This window comes from Marmota monax, unplaced genomic scaffold, assembly GCF_021218885.2.
Source record: "Marmota monax isolate L192 unplaced genomic scaffold, Marmota_monax_Labrador192_F-V1.1 WCK01_AAM20220418_F8-fsc00122, whole genome shotgun sequence".
In the NCBI taxonomy this organism is placed as follows: domain Eukaryota; kingdom Metazoa; phylum Chordata; class Mammalia; order Rodentia; family Sciuridae; genus Marmota; species Marmota monax.
Window position 1 is genome coordinate 2,854,117 of NW_026695223.1, and position 24,645 is coordinate 2,878,761.

A 24,645-nucleotide genomic window follows, 5' to 3' on the forward strand; every position below is an offset into this window, starting at 1 on the left:
ATTAAAGGGGAGGGAAACCACTTCCACTATTGAGGTTAGAGAGCCTACAGCACACCTGCCTGTTGAACTTCTTCCTGAAGGAAGCAGGAGCCATCTGTGAACCATGTGCATGTTGCCTAGAGCAAGGGGCCTTCTGTATATGTGAAACTCCAGAGTTTCAGTGCATGAATGGTAAGAGGAGAAGAGCTGGAAGAGTCCTGAGGAGCAGGGAGGAGAGTAGCAGGGTTTAAAGGTGAGCACGTGTGGAAAGTAAGACTGGGATTTTCCACCAGGGAAACCTGTAGAGATAAAAGGCGACAGGTGGGTAAGGAATGTAAGCCCTTGTAGGTGAGGAGTTTCTTTAGGTGATAGGGAGCCAGGATGGTGAGTGGGGCCCTAAAGGTGAGTTTCTTTGACTCGTTAATGAGTAGAGAGACTGTGGTCAATGTTTATAGGCAAGGGGCCCATCCTCAAACAGTAGGGTCAAGACCCTTCAACAGATAAGCCACAGGGGCAAAGGTTGGCCCCAGCATGTGTCTGAGGACCCTAGAGCAAATCCCTTATTTTCAGCCAGAGCAAATCCCTGCTTTTCAGCCACATAAAAATGAAATGGGCATGTGAGATCAGGGAGATGGAGAGCAGGGGCCTGGAGGAGAGCCTGCTGGAGCCTGGTAAAGGGCATTGTAACAGAGTACAATAGGAGTTCAGAGAGTGGGCCCCGGGCTGCATCATATAGAGGCTTATCCAATATAGAGTAGTTAGGAATCCAAGCTCTGAGGAATCCTGCCATACCTAGAAAGGAGAGAATTTCTTCCTTAGAGAGGGTGTTGATATATTAGAGATAAGGCTCTTTCTATCAACCATAATGGCTTTGTGTGTAGACATCAGGAGGAGGCCTGCTTTGTTACAATTGCCAAGAAGAGCTGTACCTTGGATGGAGAAACCCTATAGCCATGGGCAGAAAGGAAGTTAGGAAGTTTACAGGTGTCCTGATAACTGACCTCAAAGGAGGAACTGCAAAGAAGGTCATCAACATATTGTACCACCATATTCTGAGTGAGATGTATGGATGCTAGCCAAGACCTGTCCAAAGATATGAGGGCTGTCTTGCAACCCTTGAGAACTGTTCATATCAGCTGAGTGGAGTTATAAGACTCAGGGTCTGTTCATGTAAAGGTGAAAATATCTTGAGAGTCAGACATTTTCGCCTTAGAAGAAGGCATCTTTCAGGTCTAGTACTGAGAAGTACGAGGTCCTGGAAAGAATGGTGGAGAGAAGGGTATAAGGATTGGTTACCACAGGATGGATTGGGATGACCACAGAGTTGATGGAATGGAGCTTTTGGACTAAGTAGTAGGAACCATTAGGCTTTTTCACTGCCAAGATGGGGGTGTTATAAAGGGAATGAGTAGGTCTAAGGAATCCGTTTTGCAAGAGGTCTTGAATGATAGGCTGTAAGCCTAGGAGTTTTTGTCTGGAGAATGGGTATTGTGATTGGACCAGAAAATTAAGGGGGTCTTTGAGACTAATGTGAATGGGCTTGTGGTGTGAGGTGATAGAAAAACTTGAAGCATCCCAGACAGTAGGGCCCACCTCAGAAGTGGGTAATGGGAAGGCACTGACAGAATAGGAGATGGCCTTAAGATAAGGGTGAGGATCAGGGGAGCAGCAGGCAAGTCTGGATGGAAGTGTATATGATGGGAGAAGGAAAGTGTAGCCCCCAACGTTGTGAGAATGGCCCTTCCCATAAGGGGAAGAGGGCACTGTGCAATGACCAAAATGGAGTGAGTTAAAATTAAGAGAGCCAAAAGCTCAAATGAGCCTAGATGCCTGTAAGGGTTGGTAGGGTTTACCCTCTACTGACAGACCCTGAGGCTTATAACTCCACTCAGCTGATATGAACAGTTCTCCCCCAAGGGTTGCAAGATACTCTTCATAGAACGAGTAGTAGGCCCGCAGAACTCCTTGAGGACTGAATATGTAGCCCCAATGTCTAGGAGGAAGGAGACAGGCCTACTTGAAATGTGCAGAGTTACCCTGTGTTCCCATTGAGTGCTGATAGTGGTCGGGTGATGGGGACCTGGGCCTCGTCAGTCCTCTGCAGCCAGTCCTAAGAGTTGGAAATGGGAACCAGAAGGGCCAGATGGCTGGAGGCCACTATAGGCTCAGGGACAGTCAATGGTCCAGTGTCCCTTTTGATGGCATTTAGGACAAGGGTCTGGAGGCTTGAAAGGCTTAGGACCTGTATGAGCCCAGTGACTCATCTGACCACATTTAAAACAGGGTCTGGGTGGTCCCAAGGGACCCTTCCATGGGCCAGCGGAACCAGGGACAGATGCTGAGGCTGGATGGATGGCTTGAGCGAGCATCTGATATTTCTGCTTCTGGGCCTTCTGGTCTCTCTCATTATACACCTTAAAGGTCACTTCCAGAACCTTAGCTTGGGACTTAGGGGCCCCCCTTGAGGTACCTTAGTTTGGCCTTAATATGGGGGAAACTCTGGAGAAAAAGTAGGTCATTAGTAGTTGTTTCCATCTGGAGTTTCAGGTTCCAGATTAGTATAATCTAATAAAGCCTTGGTCAGGTGGTCTACAAATGTTGAAGGGTTTTCATTCTTATCTTGGAAGATTTCTTGGAGCCTTTCAGAATTGACAGCCTTATGGGCTGCCTTTCTATGTTCTGTCATGAGGCAAGTAATTAATTGGTTTCTACTAGTTATTCCTCTAGGTGAATTATAATCCCAATTGGGGTCCCGATAAGGGACTGCTGCAGTGCCAATCAGGTAGGCAGAGGAGGTCTGATGTACCTCATCAGCATAATTTCTAGCTTGCTCCCAAACTTATCTGCGTTCCTCGGGCAGGAGGGTGTTAGACAAGATCATATGGACATTGTGGAAGATCAAATTATATGACTGAGTCAGATATTGAAACTCTTTGATATATGTGATGGGACTTGAAGTATAGGACAGAAGTTGCATTTCTGTCTGTGAAAGATCTGACAAAGAGAAAGGCACATGAACCTTGATTACACCATCTACCCGTTACCTCGTGTAGAGGACACAGAGATGTCCGTTGGGCAGTGGCAACCTGTGAGAGTGTGGCAGGAGAAGAGAAGGGCAGAGGGCCCAAGGGGACAGTTGCTGCGAAGGCTTCATTAGAAAGAGAATTATGATATGGTGGGAGCTTATCAGCTGGGTCGAAGGAGGAGTTCTGGATAGTATCTTCTACCCCTTTGGAAGCAGGCGTAGGTGAGAGCTAAGAGGACTTGGGCAGGAGAGCAAGAGTTGCAGAGAGAGAGCTTATAGTGTAGAGGAGAAGGCCTGAACATGATTCTTCTTTCCATTTTCCTGAACGCTCACTATAGTTGAAAAGATCCCTGATAATATTGGGATCTAGAGTGCCACAAGTGGCCATTTAGAGTTGTTATCCAAAGGATATTAAGGCCAGATCTGATTGGATAAGATCTGGGGGCTTTAGGTCTGGGGTGAGAAGAGAGAGACCCTAGGTTAGCCAGGAGGCAGCCCCAGAGGCTATGGGAGGGCATGGATGAGGAGCTGCCCATGGTGAGAAGCAGGAGGTGAGTTTAGAGGTGGGGTGGCCCCCAGTCTCTAGTATCACCTAGTCTAGAGGACGGTTATGCTCAGGGGGTTATCACCACTGCTGGGTAAGCGTTGGGGCAGGACCTTTAGAGGCACTTGGATACCCAGCCGAGACTACATAGTAGGGGCAGAAGCCCAAAGAAGGGGCAGAAGCCGTAGAGATTAATCCAAGGCCAAGAGGTAGGAATAACTCCTAATCACCCTCTGTGGTTTTTTTCTCAAAACCCAGTACTAAATAAAAGACCTATAGACTTGGTCACAGTAGGGATCAGCTGTAGCTGTGACAGCTATGACTGGGGGTGCCCCTGCCCACACAGTAACCCTGGGAATGCTGGACATTCAACAGTCATTTCCTGGGACCCATAGGTTGTTTAGGTAGACCAGAGATAGGGGTCTTACCTGGAACGTCCAGTAGTGGGTGCGGAGAAGGCATTCAGCAGAATGGAGGGCCTGGTCCCATGATGGAATTCAGATTGGCCTGGGAACCCTCAGTGGTCCTTGAAAAGGAGAGGGGGCACACCCGGGAACCGATGCCTGGTTTCAGCACCAAATTGAAAGGAAAGCGAGGAACCAGAGACTGGTAAGCAAGAAATGATACAGAGACCAGGCAGAGATACACATGAAAGTTTATTGGTCAGAGCTCACAAATACAGGCCATCTCTCTATAGGAGAGAGAGGCAAAACAGGCTTGGGTTCCAGAACTTTTATGGGGGAGGCTCAGGAATCAGAGCTGGGCAGGTCCTAACGCAGGTGGTTAAGGGTTGGCTTAGTCTGAGGGCGTGGTGCTTCTTTCTCAGGAACGCCCTTGGGTGGGAAAGTGAAACTTTTTCCTTAAAAGAGCTGTCACTTAAGATAGCCATCCAGACGATAAGCAAGGCCCTTACACACACAATACATTTCTGAATCTTGCGTTCACTACCTCCACTAGATCCTCCTTTGACTCCTCTACCACCATATTTACTCCTCTTTCAAGATCCCGTCTCAGGTAGTAAAACCAGAGTTACCGAAGCAGTTACTTAATTAACAAGGTGAAGCCCCGCCCCATGGGAGGAGCTAGCGCCACGGTGCCGTATTAGGTACCTGGTGGTTAACAAATGAACCCTTAATCTTTTCAGCGGAGCAAGACACACACAAAAGCCCAATCAGAGGCCGCGGTTCTAGGCGTCCGGAGGGGCAGGGCCAGGCCGGCACCTCCCACCTCCCAGCCCCCCGCCGCGGCCCTCAGAGCCTCGCGGGCTTCGGAAGGCTCCGCCCTCTCGCCAGGCGCGGCAGCTATTGGGCGGCGCGCTTCTCGCCGTCACCTCGGTTGCTGGGAGAGGGAGGGCGGGGGCGGGGCCTGCGGTGGGCCGGGGCTGAGAGAAAGGCTGGGAGGCGAGGGCGCGCTGGGGCGGATTCGAAGAGAGCGCGGCGGTTGGCGAAGCGGACCGGCGCAGCCTCCTCCGTTCGGGGAACGGTCCCCGCTGACAGATCCCCTTCTTCCGGCCGCGCCACCCGGGAGGCGGGTCTCCGGGTCCCGAGGCGGCTTCCTCTGCCCGGTTCTCCCTCCCTCCCTTGCTCTCCGCGGCTTGACTGAGCGGCCTCTGAGGAGGAGGAGGTCGTCGGGGGCGGCGGGCGGAGACCGCGCTCCCCCTTCCCGGGCGGCGGCGGCGGGGCAGGACAATGGAGGTGGCTGTGGAGAAGGCAGCGGCGGCCGCGGCTCCGGCGGCGGCCGCCGGGGGGCCCTCGGCGGCTCCGAGCGGAGAGAACGAGGCCGAGAGTCGGCAGGGCCCGGACTCGGAGCGCGGCGGCGAGGCAGCCCGGCTCAACCTGTTGGACACTTGCGCCGTGTGCCACCAGAACATCCAGAGCCGGGCGCCCAAGCTGCTGCCCTGCCTGCACTCCTTCTGCCAGCGCTGCCTGCCCGCGCCCCAGCGCTACCTCATGTTGCCGGCGCCAATGCTGGGCTCTGCCGAGACCCCGCCGCCCGTCCCCGCCCCCGGCTCGCCGGTCAGCGGCTCCTCGCCTTTCGCCACCCAAGGTGAGAGGCGGGCGCGGGGGACACCCGGAGACGGAGCTGCTGGAGGCGGGCGTCCTTGCGCGGCGCGACCCGCTGTCATGTCGCCGCCGCCCGGGGTGCTCGGCGGGGGAGGGGCGAGGAGGAGGGTCTGAGTCGGCGGTGACATGGAGGGCCCGCGCGCTCTGCGGCTCGCCTCGCAACTTCCACGGGCGCTGGGGACTTGGCCGCGCTGCTGCTGCTGCTCAGCGTTCTCCTTCGGGGCTGGGTGGCCTTTGCGACCCGCACTTTTGCAGAGCTCTGGCGGAGTCTCCTGTACTCCGTTTCGCGGATTCTTTGCCCGACTGCATCTAGTTAACTGCTACCCGTTGCCTCTGCAAAGCTTTGTCCAGGTCCATATGATCCTAATCATCTCTTATATACCCACGTTATTTGAGCTGGAGGTGGGGGGGTTGGGAGGGATGGAGATTAAGTGATGGTGACTTTCTTTGATGATTGATTGCAGATTGAATGCCGTCTGTTTCCTATCTTGCATGTTTGGGGTTCTTTACCTTAATGAGTTCGCAATCCTCTCCGCTTCTGCTGGGGACAAAGAAACCTAGAGACGGTGGTTTGTTGTCTGCTTCTTTCGAAGGTTTTGTTTTTGAGACAGTGAAGGGTAAAGTGAAATAAAACAAGTAATTTGGAAATGCAGGGTTTTCTTGTATTTTGTAGGCAATGACTAAGTTACTACTGTTCTCTTTGTAGTGTTTGTTACTGGAAAATGAGACTTTTGACAGGTAGTTCCCATTGCTAACGTTAACAGGTTTGAAACATTTAAAGTAAGAACAGTAATTGTTTCTGGTAGAGCATTTTAAATTTAAATAGTATGGCAAATATTGGAGCACATCCTTCAAATAATACAAAGTAACTGGAAAAGGGAAATCACTTTTAACCTAAACTGGTTGATTTAATTTGAGATAATATGCTAATCAAGTAGTTACACTAGGTCAAGGGATGTATGAAATTGATGCTTTAAATAGATTGTGGTCTTGAATCCATTTATCTTAGCAACAGTCTCTATTTGTAGGAGACAATTTTCTAAGGGTCTCTATTTCTACGCTCTTGCTAGTGAAGTAGCAACCTCTCTTTGTTTCTGTTTTGTTAAGGATGTTGTATAAAGAACAGTCTTTATAAAAGATAGTATCTCCCACCACAGCAAAAAGCAGGAATATATGCTATGTGTATACAGTTATATGCTATACTGTTTAATAAAAAAAAATAATAATGTTTTCCTCTGGAGCCAAAGGGTGGGCTTGCTTATTGCCCACATTAAAAGATTAGGGTTCCCTAAGCTCAGTGTTCCTCTTCTGTAACACAACCCGCTGCCTGTGTAGATATCAGTTGACTCTCTTCACTTTGTCCTGTGGGAACTGAGGCTCTGGGAACCAGTGCAAAAATGTTGATACTTTGGCTTATACTTTTGCTACAAATATGCTATTGCTGTCTCTTTCTTCTATCACTGTTGAGAGCCACAACCGAATCAAGAAGGTGCCTGGCATTTTGCCAGAAGGAGTGGTTGAGAAGTAATGCCAGTGAGCCATTAAGATGATGATAATTAGGTTAAGCTGTGTATAATTATTAAGATAATAACTGATTGCTGTAACTGGATGATGCTAAATTGAAACAAGCTGTGTATTCAGTTGTGTATATAAACCTTTGCTGTCCGGCAATAAGGCGGCTCCTGCTACCTTGGGTGCCCGCTACTTTTGAGTTCTCGGGGGAGTTCCCCTTGAGTTCCCGTGGAGTTTGGGCAATAAAGTAGTTCCTGTTTGAACCTACAAGTGGCTCATGACCTCCCCTTATTTTGTGCCCAGCCAGACTGCGGCATATCATCATCTTTGAAACTGGTAGGCTGCTTCATTAGCATGCAAGTATGAAAGTTGATAGAGGTGAAACTTGTATCTTAATAAAATTCTTAATTATATGTTAATTTTTTGGAGGTGTTGGGGATTATATAGCCTCATGCATGCTATGTGGCTTTTACCATTGAGTTACACCCCTACCCTTCCACCCCCAACTTCAGCCCTAGTTCTTAATTCTTAAACACATTTTAAAGTTTCTTTAACAGTTGTCCCTTGGTAGCTAATGGACTTTGGTTCCAGGATCTCCATAGATAAGGAATTTGAGCATCCACAGATTTATTATATAAAATAGCCTCATGTTTGCATATTATCTATGCAAAACCTTCCTTATACTTGAAATAATTTCTAGATTACTTATACTGAATACATTGTAAATGTTATGTAAATAGCCATTGCAATGTAACATTTAGGAAATAATTTTTTAAAAGTACATGTTCACTACAAACACAGTTGGTTTTCCTCCCTCCATATTTTTCAGCTCTAGTTGGTTGAATCCATGTGTCTCACCCCACAGGATCAACTGTATTTAAATTTTAAATAGTTAAACAAGTGGCCAACTAAGATCATAATTTTGCACAGTTTTAGAAATAAGATTTATTAGAATATAAATAATAAGAGCTATGATCCTCAATTCTAAGACAGGTTTGAAATTCCAGACTTTTTTGTGTAATTCAGTCTCTAAACCTTTTTGTTTTGTTTTGTATTATAAACGAGAGTTCAAGAAAAGCATTAACTTGGATGATAATGGTTTTTTGTTTTGTTTTGTTTTGTGGTACTAGGAATTGAACCCTAGGATGCTTTACTGTGAGCCACCTTTCCTACCCTTTTTTCTATTTTTAGAAAGTTGCTATGGTTGGCTTCAAACTTGTGATCCTCCTGCCTCAGCTTCCCAAATTATTGGGATTCTGGCATGTGCCATCACACGAAGCCACAACACAATTATTTTAGGCCAGAGAAGTTGATACTCTTTTTTGATTTAGATAATCATTTTCAAACTTTAGCATTAATACAGCCACTTAATAAGTATTTAGATTTCTAGGCCCCTCCCTCCAAAGAACCTGATTCTACCTAATGTGACATAGTTTCATACTTCTAGAGCATAATATTAAACTCAGGTATTTCTTTGACTCAAGCAGCATTGTGTTTCAAAGTACATTTGATCATAGTTTTTTTTTTGTTTTTTTTTTCTTTGCGTGTGTGTTGGGGGTTAGGGTTCTGAGGATGGAATTCAGAGCCTTGTGCTTGCTAGGCAAGCAATCAACCACTGTGACCCCATCTCTCATAAGAGAATTCTTTAGAAAATTAAGACCTAAATTCGAGGATAAGAATAGTGGTTCTCAGCAGTATCAGGTCTAGATTCTATAAAATACTATTTTATAGAAATAGCATTTCTATAAAATACTATTGGTGCTGCTTTTTTTTTATCCTAAATGGGTTTCATGAAAAATAAATCCTAAAATGTATTTTTCTTAAAAAAAAAAAAATCAACATGATTTTGACTTCGTTTTGTGATGGAGAGGGCATGCTAGGTCAGTGCTCTGCCATTCAACTTCACCCCCACAATATGATTTACTTAAAACTAATCATAGCACGAAACTACTTTAAAAGTGTAATTTATAGCTGGGTGAGGTGGTGTGCACCTGTAATCCCAGTAGCTGGGCAGGCTGAGGCAGGAGGATCTTGAGTTCAAAGCCAGCCTCAGCAAAAGTGAGGGGCTAAGCAACTCAATGAGACCCTGTCTCTAAATAAAATACAAAATAGAGTGGGGATGTGGCTCAGTGGTTGAGTGCCCCTAAGTTCAACCCCCAGTACCCCCCCCCCCAAAAAAAAGTGTAATTTATAAATGTTTAAATGCAATTACATTGACCACCAAGCCCTTATTGATAACATTTTGACAGGAGTAAACATCAAGGATGAATAAACAACATGAATCAGCAAAAGGACTTGTTTTGGACTTGTTTTGGACTTTGCAGTGACTAAGTGACTTTTTAGTTGTAAACATGTTTTGGTTATAGGATGACTAGATAGTATGCCCATGTTAGATAAGTTGATGATGTAACTAGGTAGTGTGCTTATGTTAGATAAGTTAGACATAAACAAGTTTGTTGTAAACATATAGAGTATATAAGCGCGAGGGAAACTCCATGTATTTGCTCACAACTAACTCTCGTCGCCTGAGAGTAAGATCGTGCAGTTGTGTGCCAGCCACCTCGTGTATTGCTTTGTGTGGTGTGCGAATAAACCAGCATTTCAAAAGGCAATCGAGTTCGTGCTTGGTGTTCGCGTACGTCGCGGTCCGGGGTCCAGTGCAGATATCCGGAAGGGAACTCCTGGTAACCAGACAAGGCTGAGAAGCTGCTCGTGACACATTTGTTCTAAAACCTTGGTCTAAACTCCTTTTCTAAGACTACATATTGAAAGGAAAAGGGGTAAGTGACCACAAGCTAAAGTTGGATGACCACTTCAGCCTTGTCTGTCATTTTTGTAGTATGTAGTTATATCCAGAATAGAGACAAGAGATTAGAAAAGGTTTTCGTTTTTGTATGGAAAACATACAAAGTTGTTAAGTTGGAAACAAACTCATATTGGAGAAATGTTACAACATTGTGCAGTGTTTTGTTGTGTTGACATACTGCTCAGCCAAAGAATTGCAAACTGAGCTATTTTTAAAAATACTGAGAGCATACTTATTTTACTCTACCTTGACATAATTTGTCAAGGTAGAGTAAAATATAAAAATTCAACAGTTTTCTAAGACATTTATTTGTTGTGGGGATTAAACTCAGGGACTTGTGCATGCTCGGCATGTGTTCTACCACTGAGCTATACACACCCCAGCTTCCTAAAACTTTTTTAACTGTCAGTTTACAGTATACTTAACTATTCTGTGAGCTGATCTCTTCTTTTGGTTCTTGGTGAAACAGTATAAATCATCTTTTTTGACTAAAGGATTAAGTGGCAAAGGATTTAACAGTATTTAAGATCGATAGGGGACTGGGGTTATGGTTCAGTGGTAGAGCACTTGCCTAGCATGTTTGAGGCACTGGGTTCAATTCTCAGCTCCACATATAAATAAATAAATAGTCCATTAAAAATAATTGATTGAATTCATATAGAACTGATACAGAAATATCTTTCACTTGTTTTTGAGATTGGTACAATAGTCCTCGTTTACCTGAGATTTTACTTTCTGTGCTTCAGAAAATACCTGTGATCAACTCCAATCTGAAAATATTAATATGGAAAATTCCAGAAATAATTCAAAAGTTTTATATTACATGCTATTCTGAGTAGCATAATGAAATCTCACCCTGTCCTGCCCGGGGCATGAATCATCCCTTTGTCCAACATATTCGTGCTATATATGCCATCAGACCATTAGTCACTTAGAAGCCCTCTTAGTTATCAGATCTAGTATTGTGGACATGTAGTCTGATATTATATTACATCATAGTGCCTGTCATTCATCTCACTTCCTTTCATCACATAGGCATCGAATCATCTTAAATCATCACAAGAAGGCTGAGAATAGTACACTAAGATGTTTTGAGACAGACACCACATTTGTGTAACTTTTACTACAGTGTATTACAGTACAGTCTTTTATTATTGTTAATCTCTTACTGTGCCTAATTTAATAAACTTTATCATAGGTACATGAGTATAGACAAAAACATAGCATATAGAGGCTCAGGCATTCACTGGGGGGTCTTGGAAGTTATTCCCCAGGGATAAGGGAGGTACACTGTATAAATATCTATATAAAAGTCTTGGTGTGGCTGTTTTTTTATTTCCTTGGGTAAATACTTAGATTTGGAGTTTCTTGTTTGTATGATAAATGTATGTTTAAACTGGTATACTATTTTATACTCCCTCCAGCAATTCTCACCAGAGTTGATTCACATCCTTGTCAGTTTAAGTATTTTAGTCTTTTAAAAGTGTAGTTATTGTAATTGGTGTGCAAGGCTACATAAATTTTTTCTTTGCTAATAAGCCTCTTTTCCTGTGCTGACTGGTCATTCTTAAATTTGTTTTTTGTAAGATTTTTATTTAAGTCATGCACATTTTTATAAAAAAGTAATAATGATGTATTTTTGAATCCTGGTACTTCGTAATATACATGTATTGCAAGTGGATTTATTGATGTTGTTCAACAACCTCACTCTGTGATCTCCTATTCATTTTCTTCATGTCTTTTTTCTTTTTAAAAAAAATCTTTATTTTATTTTATTTTTATGTGGTGCTGAGGATCGAACCCAGGGTCTTGCACATGCTAGGAAAGTGTTCTACCGCTGAGCCACAACCCCAGCCCTTTTCATGTCTTTTGATGAGCTAAAGTTTTAAATTTTAGTGTGTGGGGGGGATTGAAGTCACGGGCACTCAACCACTGAGATACATCCCCAGGCCTATTTTGTATTTTATTTCATTGAGTTGCTTAGTGCCTCCCCATTGCCAAGGCTGGCTTTGAACTTACGATCTTCCTGCCTCAACCTCCTGAACTGCTGGAATTACAGACATGTACCACTGTGCCCAACATGAAGTTTTAAGTCCAGTTTTGTTTTGTTTTTTTCTTTTATGATTAGTGGTTGTCCTAACAGTTCTTTGCCTCCCTCGGGTTTACTAAGATTTTCTCCACTTTTTTCTTTCATTTTTATAATTTTAGTTCTGTTATATTTATATTCTATAATCCATTTAGAGAAATTTCTGTGTAAGGTAGAATTCATAGTTTTAAACATATGTTAAGAGTACTATTAGAATAATATTATTTTAATTTTTTTTTTAAAAATCCACTGATAATATATATATGGTCTATTTTTATACTCTCTCTTCTGCTCTATTGATCTATTCATTTAGCTAATACAGGTTATGTTTTGTTGTCTTGTTTGTTTTTTGCAGTAGTGGGGATTAAACCCAGGGCCTCAGAATGCTAGCCAAGTGTTCTACTACTGAGCCACATCCTCTGCCCTTTCTGTTTTTTATTTTGAGACAAGGGTCTAAGTTGTCCAGGCAACAACTTTTAATGTCTTTAAGACCTGAGAAAAATCTTTTTTTTTTTTTTTTGGTAGTACTGGAAATCAAACTTGGGGCTTCATGCTTCATTAGGCAATTGACTCTGTCATTGAGCAATATCCCAACTCTTTTTTTTTTTTTTTTTTTCATTTTTGAGATAGGATCTCACTGAATTGCCCAGGCTAACCTCTAATTTTTGATCCTGCTGTCTCAGCCTCTCAAGTTGCTGGGATTACAGGTGTGCACCACCGTACCCTGCAAACTCTTCTGTTTTAATTCATGCTTTTCTTAGTTACTAGAGGTTTGCCAACTAACTTTTGGCTTTGCTATTTCTATTTATTGTTGGTCTCTCTTCTAGATGTACATGTAATTTTCTCTGTAAACATTGTGTTAATTGCTTGTAACAAATTGTGTTGTGCTTTTATTAACATGACTTTCAAAATCATTTTTAATTTTTTTTGTGACTTATTCTGTGATTGATGGATTGCATAGAAGTAGGAGTCAGGTGTGGTGGCACAGGCTGTAATCCAAACTACTCAGGCTTAAGCAGCAGGATTGTAAGTTCGAGGCCAGCCTGGGCAATTTAGCAAGACCTTATCTGAAAATAAAAAAGACTAGCGGTATAACTCAATAGTAGAGTTCCTGCCTAGCATGTGCAAGACCCTGGGTTCAACCCCAGCACTGCAAAAAACAATAACAAAAAGAAATAGTATGTTAATTTGTAGGTATGTAGATGGCTTATTTATGATCAGAAAACATACTTGGTAAAATTTAACTCTTTCAAAGTTTATTGAGATATGTTGTCTTAGCATATTGTCTATTTTGGTGAATGTTCTATGTATATCTGAAAATAATTTAAGGTCCACAGTTATTAGATATAGTGTTCTGTCAGATCAGTTTATAGTGTTAATTCTATTTTTAATTTTTTTTAATTTATCTCTTCATTGTGGTACTGGGGGGTTGAAACCCTGTATTTTGATCTATATTCCCAGCCCCTTTTATATTTTATTCTGAGACAAGTCTTTTTAAGTTGCCCAGGCTGACCATGAACTTGGAATCCTCCTGCCTTAGCCTCCCACGCTGCTGGAATTGTAGGCCTGTGGTGCCTATAATCCTATAGGCACCACACCCAGCCCTCATTCTTTTTTGAGACAGAGTCTCATTATTAATTTTCTGAGGTTGACCTCAACTGGCTGTCCTCCTGCCTCGGCCTCTGAAGTAGTTGGGATTATAGGTATGCATCATCATGCTCTGCTTCCATGTTTTTATTTTTAACCTTTATATTGAAAGTTTCTTTTGTAGTAGATATCATTGCCTTTTTTTATCCAAGCTTTCAATTTTTTGCTTTTATTTATTAAATCCATTTATAAGTTTATGTGGTTATTGGTATGTTAGTTTAAGGCTATCATCTTTTTATTATTTCCTCTTTGTTCTGCTTGGCCTCAGTATCTTTGCTTCTCTCCATCCCCTTGGTAAAACTTTCTGTAATCTTGCTTTGCACATGCTTGGTAGCCTTCAGCCAAGGATTTGGCAAAACCCTATGTAAACTACCAATGCTCTTTCTCTCTTCAACTTCCTTCTTCAGTGCTTTGCCTTATATATTCTATTTGGTTCACAGACCCAAATTCTTGTTGGTTTTTTAGTTGTGTTCTGCTTTGGCTGTATTCCCTGCACAGTGATCAGAAAATAGTCCCCAGTGAGAGCATAAAGATGTTTGCCAGTTGGGGGGGCGGGGGGGGCTAGTCTGAGTATCCCTTTTCCAGAGATGACAGTATTGCATTGCCTATTGTTTGTTGCCTGAAAACAGTTACCTCATATATTTTTCTTAGTTATTATACACATGATTCTTGAAAGGAAAGTATTTCTCAGTACTAGGTACTCTATGTAGGTGGGAAATTGATGTCAGAAGACTTTTTAAATTGCATTGTTGATATAACCACATATGGATGATTTGCAAACTAGTGGAAGTACAGGAGTAAGATTCTATGCATATAGATGATAGTTTAACTTAGTGAGGTCACAATGAAAAATTAAAAAAAAACTTTCTTTAAATCTAAGATCTTCAGATTTCTGTCTCTTTAATTTTTCTTAGAGACCTCACCAAGTTAAACTGCCATCTAAATGCACAAGGGTCTTAAGTTTTCACTGTAAATGTGACTGCTGTCTCTCAAATTTTATTCCTGTACTTTCAATATACATTAGACCAATAATCTTGAAAATGGGATGGATGCCACATTATACAGTAAATATAACCCACTGAGGTATAGAAAATCATTAGGATTTAGAAATTAAGCTATAATGTACTTGATAACATAAATTATCACTCTCACAAGAATAAGCATGTCAAATGGCTACATTTTACTTATGCTTTAAGGAATATTCTGAGGGGAGGCATCAAGGCTACCATAAGCCCAAACAGTAGTTTTGTGTGGGTTAAAAAAAAAGAAAAATGCCCTGTTGGCATATGTAGACCAAGGGATGCATGTTATAAGAATGTGGACCTCTATTTGCCTTCAAGTCAGGCAGTCTCTGGTGTACTATACAACCTATCAAACTGTACAGAGTTGCCCTGAAGATAGTAACATTTCTATATAGCAGATGCTGTTTCTTTTACCCCCACTGTCTAACATAATTTATATATGCTTGAATAAATAGGTTTATTTTGCTGTACTGGGGATGGAACACATGCCACACTCTATAACTAACTAAGCTACATTCTCAGATATACCCCCACTCCCCGTTTTTTTGTTTTTTTAATTTTGAGACCAAATCTCACTAAGATGCCCAGACTGACCTTGAACTTGTGATCTTCCTGTCTCAGATTTCACAAGTGGGTGCCACCATGCCTGATTGGTTTATAGTTTGTTTTATTTTTTGTTTATTTTTTATAGTGGGGATAGAACCCAGAGATACACTACCACTGACCTACATGCTCAGTCCTTTTCATTTTTTATTTTGATGTGGGATTTTGCTAAGTTGCTAAATTGCTAAAGCTGGCCTAGAACTTGTGATCCTCTTGCCTTAGCCTCCTGAGTCACTTGAGATTACAGGCATGCCCCACCATGCCTGTTGGTTTATGGATTTTAATATATTTTAACTAAGATGTCTGTCAAAAGATTCAAGATTATGGTAAAATTTTACCAAGCCTCTGGCATAAAACCCCTAACCTTATTTCCTAGGGAACTCCCATAGGGAGGTGGCTCACAAAAGTCCCTCAATTTCAGCAGCCTGGAAAGTACCTAAATTGAGGCACATGTAAAATAGCAAGAAAAATGATCCTGAATTCCAATGAACATCCTAGAGGTACTGTAATTCCATGTAAGTCTGTAATCAGGGTTGAGTGTTGGTGGCTTGAGGCTGTGTTGGTTGGGTAATAGAGAAGGTTGAGCCCAAAGCACAGAGATGTCAGGGATGTGTGTTTTTGTTTTGTTTTGTACTGGGGATTGAATTTAGGGGCACTTAGCCACTGAACCACAGACAGGGTCTCGCTGAGTTGCTTAGGGCCTCACTAAGTTGCTGAGGCTACCTTTGAACTAGCAGTCCTTGTACCTCAGCTTTCCTAGCCTCTGGGATTACAGGTATATGCTACTGCACCCACAGGGATGCTCATATTTAATGACTTCAGAGTTGTGTATATGATATGATACCTGTCACTCCTGGGGACTTGAATACTTAACTAGCTGACAAGGAGATCCATGTCCCATAGAAAGTTATAACTATAGCTGTCTCATGTTGTTTCATTTTATTACCTGTATGGAATTGATGGTAGTTGTAATTTTCCACCAGTCTTGAATCATTTCAATCTTTGAAGTCTCATTTTCAGCTATGATAAAGATAATATTCATTTGCAAACAAAATAGCTTTAGAGTGGCAAAACTGGCACTTTATAGGCTCTCTATCTGTGAGCTTGAAAGCAGTGATTAACCAGATCTAAGAAGAAATGAGCCTACAATTTCAAAATTAACAAGAAGACTCTGAAATCAATAGACATGCTCTTCAACCATGCCTTCAGTGTATTTCGTGTCTTAGAATATTAGTTGACAATAGAGATAAGCTTGTTGTGGTTGACATGAATTTTAAAATTTATTATTATTATATTATTTTTGTTACCAGGGATCCAACCTGGGTATCTTTACCACTAAGCTATATCCTAGCCCTTTTTATTTTTTTATTTTGAGGTAGGGTTTTTTGGTTTGTTTGTTTTGGTTTGTTTGTTTTTGTACTGGGGATTGAACTCAGGGACACTCAACCACTGAGCACATCCCCAGCCCTATTTTATATTTTACTTAAATACAGGGTCTCACTGAGTTACTTAGAGCCTCACTAAATTGCTGAGGTGGCTTTGAATTTGATCGTCCTGCCTCCATTTCCCGAGCCACTAGGATTACAGGCAAGCCACTGGGATTACATGCGAGCACCACCATGCCTGGCTTGAGATACGGTTTTGCCAAGTTGCTTAGGACCTTGCTAAATTGCTGGTCTCAAACTTGAGGTCCTCATGCCTTAGCCTCTCAAGTTGCTGGGATCATAGGTGGGACCACTGTCTCAGGATTTACATATATGTGTTTTAGATGACAATTGTAACTGAATGCTTTTTTTTGGTGTTTGTGTGCTCAGAGTCCAGGGCCTCATGCATGCTAGGTAAGCACTCTACAATTGAGCTACATACCTCAGCAATTTGCTCTTTTTTTTTTTTTTTCCTTAGATAGAGTCTCCCTAAATTGTTCAGGCTGGCCTTGAATTTACAGTCGTCTTGCCTCAGCCTTCGGAGTACTTGGCATACTCCACCATGCCAGGCTAAAGATATTCTTATCTATTCAAACAGTATAATTATCAAATTCAGGAAATCTGGCCTTAGTACAACAGTATTATTTAATACATAGACCATAGTCACATTTTGCTGGTGGTTCTAACAATGTCCTTCAAAGTATACTTATTTCGGAATGAGGAACAATTGTCAGGATCCAGAGCAGATTGCCAGCAAGTTCCATAGAATGAATTTTGTGGACATGTTTCAGAAAGACAAATGGAGATTTTAAATTCCATTACAGTGAGTCTGGCTGTGCCTTCAACAAGTTCTGGTATTAGGTCTTTGGGGAAAAAATTATTCTTCCATACTCTTTTTCAGAACTTTACATGAGGAAACATGTGATGCCATTTTGTCCCATTATTAGTGTTGGCTTTGATCACTTGTTTAAGGTGTTACTGCCAGATTTTTTCACTTGAAAGATATCTTCCCACCCTCTTTGTACTTAGTATGTAATCCTCTAGGAAATCATTTGGGTTTGCATGAATATTCTTCTACCAGAAAACATGGATTCGAATTGATATTTGTGTCCTTTGACATGCCCCCATTTTTAAGTACTCTAAATTTTTGGAAAACCAAGAGTTTATTTATCTTGTGTGTGTGTTTGTTTTTTTGGTGCCAATCTTGTTTGTTTCTCCTTAGAGCCCTAGTTCCTTATTTTGATGAAGTTTAATTTTTTTGTGTGTCATTTCTAAGAAATCTTTACCTAACACACATTTTCTCCTGTTTTCCTCTTGCAGTTTCATAGTTTTAAGTCTTATTATTTAGGTTTATGATCTATTTTGAGTTAATTTTTGATGAGGTATTTTGATCCAAGTTAAGTTTACATCTTATCTAGCACTATTGTTGTATAGGCATTATCTTCATCAAAAATTAGTTGTAGTCTTGCACAGTGGGAAATGCCTATAATTCCAGTGACTTGAGAGGCCAAAGCAGTTGGATCACTTTTTGAGGCTAGTCCAATCAATTTAGCAAGACCCTGTCTCAAAAAAAAAAAAAAAAAAAAATTCAAAGAAGAGCTGAATATGTAGCTCAGCAGTGGTAAAGCACTCCTACTATGTTCATTCCCCAATATCCAAAAACATCAGTTGTAGAGATATATGTCTGTTTATTTCTGAACTTTGTTCCATTGACCTGTTTGTTTACTTACACTAGCATCATTCCTTTAGAGTTTGTGTACATACTGTCCACAACCCAGTTGTGCCAGAGCAGTGGGATAGGTTGTCAAGACACCCAGAGATGGAATGTGAGACATGAGCTTTATTGAAGAAAAAAAAAAAAAATCTTATAGGGAATGTCCAGTGGCAATGGTCTGGATAAGGAGCACCTCTGCTTCTCATGGTACCTCATTGCTTCATATGAAAGTCCAGTGGTGATGGGTTGGACAAGTAGCACCGTTTTTTAGACAAGATTGGGTGTGTCGATGGTGATATGGCCATTCTTTACCTCCTGTACTTTGCTAAAAAGTAGCACATCCATCCCTCATGCTGCTTCTGTGATTTGTCCAGAGGCAGTTTGCTGGACAAGAAGTTATACTCTCTACCGTGCTCAGCTCCATACCAGTTACCAAAAAGAAGAGGTTTATAGGTTAGGCAATAGAAGCAGCCATATCGTTAGCTTAGCTTGCTTTGTCTCATTGTATGACCAGCATCCCAAAGAACTTGGCATGTATGCAAGAAAGCAGCTTTCTACAGATAGCACTAACTTGCCCTAATTCCCAGCATACATGAGAGAAAGCCACTGTCCTTCATGATAATGTTTATCTGGTCATTCTGGCTTGGATTCATTCTCATTATTCCCTTACCTTGGCTAGGTTCTTGGGAACAGAGAGGAGGGCACTTTAGGGACAAGGATGTTTTACTGACCTTTTCTGTAAAGATGACATTGTGTATTAAAGCTAAGAGATTTTATGCCAGGAAAGCAACAGGAAAGAGATTCTTCAAGGATATCTTGTTTCTAAATGTAGGACTGAACTTAACAACAGGGATAAGGGGTAACAAAGTAGCATGTATTGTTATATACTCTGAAATTGTAACTATCATACAATTATTCAGAAGTATAATAAGGAATGTAGTTGGCAAATCCATCCTGAAGACATTCTTAATGAATAATAAGTTCCACACAACCAAGGATGACTTAATAGGTTCATTGATTGCTTTATAGAAATTAACCAAAGCATCAAAGAATATTATTACTTTAATAGTTGCTGGGGGAGTGTGGTTTGAGAGGAAGAAAAGAACTAATTTCTGTATTGCTCATATAGGTAATCAGTAGATAGTCTCTTAACAAAGAGAGGACTAAGGGTATCATAGATTAGAAAGAATAAAACCCCAAAACTTTCTAGATGAAAAAAGAAAAGAGAAGGGGTAGAGAGCAAGAAACATACATAGTGAAATAATTTACTTACTCTGTCTATGACAACATCCAGACCATATTAATTGTGTCAGGTTAACTAACAGCAAAACTCAACTCAGTGCTGTTCACAAAATATAGAGCCACAAAACCAAAAGACTCAGACAGGTTGAGTAAGATGTTGAACAGAGATACACTAGGCAAATAAAATGAAAATAGAGTTTATAATTTTGATGGGAAAACTTAGACCAGAAGTCTTTAAAGAGACAGGACATATTATAGTACTAGGCAAACACTCTACCACTGAGCAACACCCCCACCAGACAACTTTCATTTTTAAAAAAAAGTTTCAGCCTTTGAGAATTGGGAGCACACACAGATAAGGAACATGTTAATAATCTTAAGGCCTAAAATCCATATTGGTTCAAGATCAAGTGGACAAAATTTCATAAGGCTATTGAAGAACTAATAACATATACATGCAGTAAAAGATGGTAAGATCCACTTTCTGGTAAATGCATGTGGAACATTTGAGAAATTGTGTGGGGGGCAGGGCGGGTAGTTACTGGAGATAAAACCCAGAGGTACTTTACCCCTGAGCTACATCCCCAGCCCCCTTTTTTGCTTTGAGACATCATCTTCCTAAGTTGCCCAGGCTGGTTTTGAACTTGTGATTCTTCTGCCTCAGCCTCCCATGTAGTTCATATGGCTTATTGTTGAGCTTGAAAGAAAACTTTAAAAAATTTGTTCCCAAAATAGATGTATTATTATATTTTGGCATTGTGCTTTTGGGGTAAAACTGAAAAGTAAGACACTTCACTCTACTGCAAGTGAGAATGCATAATGGTAAAAGTCCCATGGCAATGATTTTGGTAATATCTAGCAAAATTTCAAATGTACTTTTTTGTTGCTCTAGCACTCTACTTCTAGGAATTTATATTAGAGATAACAATTGAAAAAGTGTAAAATAAGATGTGCAATATTATTTGAGGCAATTCTGTTGGTAGTAATGAAAGATTGATGTTACCAGCAGTAGATGACTGGTGAATAAACTTTGGTATATCACTGCATAGATATACTGTTATCTATTGAATTTCAGGAAATATAAGTGGGCTTGTAAAGGTGCAAGAAAATATATATTTTATATTACCTTTTGTGGAAGGTAGGGCAAAATGTGTGTGTGTCTGTGAATTTCTTAGTCTTATCCACTAAAAGAAGAAATAAGAAGAGGAGGACAGAGAGCTACAGCTCAGTAGTAGAGCCCTTGCCTAAATTTGTAAAGTCCTAGGTCACTGAAAAAAAATAAAATTGAAATGTGAGAAAAAATAAATATGTGCTTATATTTAAAAAGAAACAGTGGAAGGATAAATTTAAAAACAAAAAACACACACAAAAAAAATGGCTACCAGAGGGGGCAAAAAAGAACAAGACAAGGAATTAAGAATGAAAACTAGACCACTGTAATAAAACTTACATTGCAGTATTGACTTTGGAATCATGTAAATACTTTATGTAACTAGACCAAAAAAAAAAAAAAAAAAAACCCAAAACAAATAAGTCATCTATTGTTTCAACCAACCCCCAAAATCAAGTGAACATTGTTACATCTCAAACAGATAGTTATACCAACAATCAAAGAATTTTTAAAAACTGATTTTAAATCACAGTATTTCTTGCATGCTATATCGTAAGCACAAAAAGAAATTTACATTGTATGTGTGGGGGGGGGAGGGGTGTTACTAGGGCTTGAACTCAGGGGCACACCACCATTGAATTACATACCTGGCTCTTTTATTAATTTTCAGACAGGATCTATCTAAGTTTCCAAGGCTGGCCTCAAACTTGCTGTTCTCTTGCCTCAGGCACTTTAGTAACTGGTATCATGGGCATGCACCACTATTCCTAACCAGAAATCTTATATTTAAGATTATTCAGTGTAAACACCAGGGGTTATATTGGTATGGTTATTTTGAAACTATTTATATTTCACTTGTCATAAAACATAAATAGGAATTTACAGAGGAATTTACACAGGATAATTATGAAGGAAAGTCCCAGGATGGCAGACTACAGCAGGCTTGGGAAACATTGGAACTGCAGGAAGGACTTCAGATTTCATTCTTCTGAGGAAATGATTATAAACTCATGAATTACTTGCTATATTTGAATGTATTGAAAGGGATTTACATTTCTGGTGGAAATTTTGATGCTGATTTAGTGATAAATACCTAAAAACTAAGAAAATTAGAGGGGAAAAAATGCAAGCAACTCAATTACAAGAATGAAACTGTTTGAGAATGGGGTATAGTTTTTTAAATATGCTCTGCAGCTCCATTGTCAATATAACCAAAAGTTCATAATATATAAAATGTTTGATTTAAGCCTGGTGTAGTGGCACATGCCTATAATCTCAGTGACTCTGGAGGCTGAGGCAAGAGGGTTGCAAGTTCAAAGCCAGCCTAAGTAACTTCTTGAGACCCAGATAAACTAAAAGAATTCAGTCATAGTAGTTTGAGAGGGGAAAGAAGTTTGGATGGGAATTATCTATCAATCTTGTATTATAAGCTTGAACAGGTCACTCCTGATTTTTGTAATACTCTTGGAGGTACTATAACTTAAAAAGAACTTTCTGCTAGACTAGTATAATTAAAACAAGTGGGAAACTCTTTAGGATATTAGAATGGTCAAGGGTTTTGTTTGTTTGTTTTTGTTTTTTGTTGTTGTTTGTGTTTGTTTGATAAGACCCCAAAAGCACGGAAAAGAAAAGCAAATATAGACAAATGGGATTACTTACATCATACTAAAAAAAGCTTAGCACAGTAAAGAAAACAGTCATCAGAATGAAGATACAACCACAGAATGAGAGACAATGTTTTCATACCATACTCCTGAGAAAGGATTAATATCCAGAATGTATAAGGAACTTTCAAAAACAAACTTTAAAAACTCACCAAAAAGTAACCTGACTTAAGAATGGGTGATACACCAAAGGAGAAAGTCGTGTCATTCTTGACCAAAAAAAAAAAAAAAGAGGATAATAAAACATCATGTCCCTGGAACATTTTTTTTTTTTCATTCCCAAGAATTCAGTCAAGTCAAGGGAACAGTGAAAGTGGGTCTAGTCCTGAATGTACAGGTAAGTATTATCTTGAATAACATTTGACTCTTTCACACATACTAGAAACATAGTGTTATAAGTAGAAAGCTGCTTTTGTACACATATGCCAAGTTCCTTGTAAAGCTGGTCATGCTATGGGACAGAGTGAGCTAATTATGTCAATGTTTATGTAGCTAACCTATAAAACCCCTCACCCTGTGGTAATCAATACAGAACCAAGCACTGTGGAGAAGATAAGGGCTACTAGTCTAGTTGATAACCCCTGGACTTTGTGGCAAAATGCCTTGAGGACAGGGGTGCTACTTTTCCAGCCCACCATCACTAGACCTTCATGTAAATAGTTTACCATAGACCTATCTCACACACTGTCTCAGGATGTCTTTGGTCCTTTGGCAACTGAAGCACAGCTAGGCTATGGGCCTGACAGTTCTCAGAAGAGGACATACAATATAGATAGCCAACAGGGATATGAAAAAATGCTCAACATTGTTAAATGGGGAAATACAAATCAAAACACAATGAGGTGTCACCTCATACTAGTAAGGATGGCTATTATTGGATGGGGGATTTGACTCAGTGATAGAGTACTTGCCTGGTATATGCAATGACCTGGGTTTGATCCCCAGACCACCAACAAAAGAAAAAAAATGCTCTTATAAAAAAGTGGTTAACAACTGCTGGTAAGGAAGTGAAGAAAAGAGAACCCTTACATACTGTCATTGGGAATGTAAATGAGTATAGCCATTGTGGGGAAAAGGATGGAGTTTCCTTAAAAAAAAATAAATAAATAAATAAAAACAATTACCATATGATCCAGTAATTCTTCTCCTGGGTATTTTCCCAGAGGAAATGAAATCAGTATGCTAAGGAGACTCTGTATTTCTGTGTTATTGTACCACTATTCACAATAGCCATAGATGGAAACAACCTAAGCATCCATCATCTGATGAATGGATTTTAAAAATGTGATATATATATATATATATATATATATATATATATATATACACACATACATACATACACACAATGGAATATATTCAATAAAAATGAAATAATGTTATTGTGACAACATGGGTGGAACCGGAGATCATTATGTTAAGTGAAATAAACCAGGCACTGAAAGACAAGTATCATATTATTTTACTCAGATGGGGAATAAAACAAAAAGAGTTGATCTCATAGAAATTGAGAGATGGTGGTTATCAGAGGTTGAGTAAAATGGTGGAGGAGTGGTCAGTGGGTACTAAATTCTAGTTAGATGGAGCAAGGGATTCTTATGTGCTACTTGCATAGTAGAGTGAGTGTAGGTGACAGTTGTATAATATTTATTTCAAAAAGCTAAAAGAAAGTATTGTAAATGTTTTTACCTTAAAGAAATGATAAATATTCAAGAAGATAAGTGTTTAACCCTATTTTTAAAAAAATATTACAAATGCATATGAACTACATGGTTTATTAAACCATGAACTGAAACGTAACTCAAAATTTTCATTTATATGAATTCATATAATTAAATGGACAACACATAAATCCATAATTCTACAAATTTTCCTGAACACTAGTCATGCATCAAGCAATTTTTATTTTTTTTTAAATAAGTGACAGTGGAATGCATTACAATTTTTATTACACATATACAGTACAATTTTTTCATATCTCTGGTTGTATATAAAGTATTTTGATACCAATTCATGTCTTCATACGTGTACTTTGGATAATGATGTCTATCACATTCCACCATCCTTGCGAACCCCTTGTCCCCTTCCTTTTCCTCCCATCCCTCTGCCCTATCTAGAGTTTGTCTATTCCTCCCATGTCCCTGCCCCCACCCCACTATGAATCAGCCTCATTATCAGAGAAAACATTCAACATTTGTTTTTT

At 40.3% G+C, this 24,645-nt stretch overlaps 1 protein-coding gene across 2 annotated transcripts in view; it reads left to right on the top strand.

The window, feature by feature from the left end:
- The first annotated feature begins 4,963 nt into the window (after window positions 1-4,963).
- The window catches only part of Trim24 (tripartite motif containing 24), a 103,618-nt gene continuing 83,936 nt past the window's right edge, over window positions 4,964-24,645 (top strand). For both annotated transcript variants that reach the window (XM_046434111.2, XM_046434112.2), the window contains exon 1: window positions 4,964-5,594. In XM_046434111.2, coding sequence (XP_046290067.1) covers window positions 5,237-5,594 — 358 coding nt within the window. In that variant the 5' untranslated portion in view covers window positions 4,964-5,236. The remainder of the gene's footprint in view (window positions 5,595-24,645) is intronic.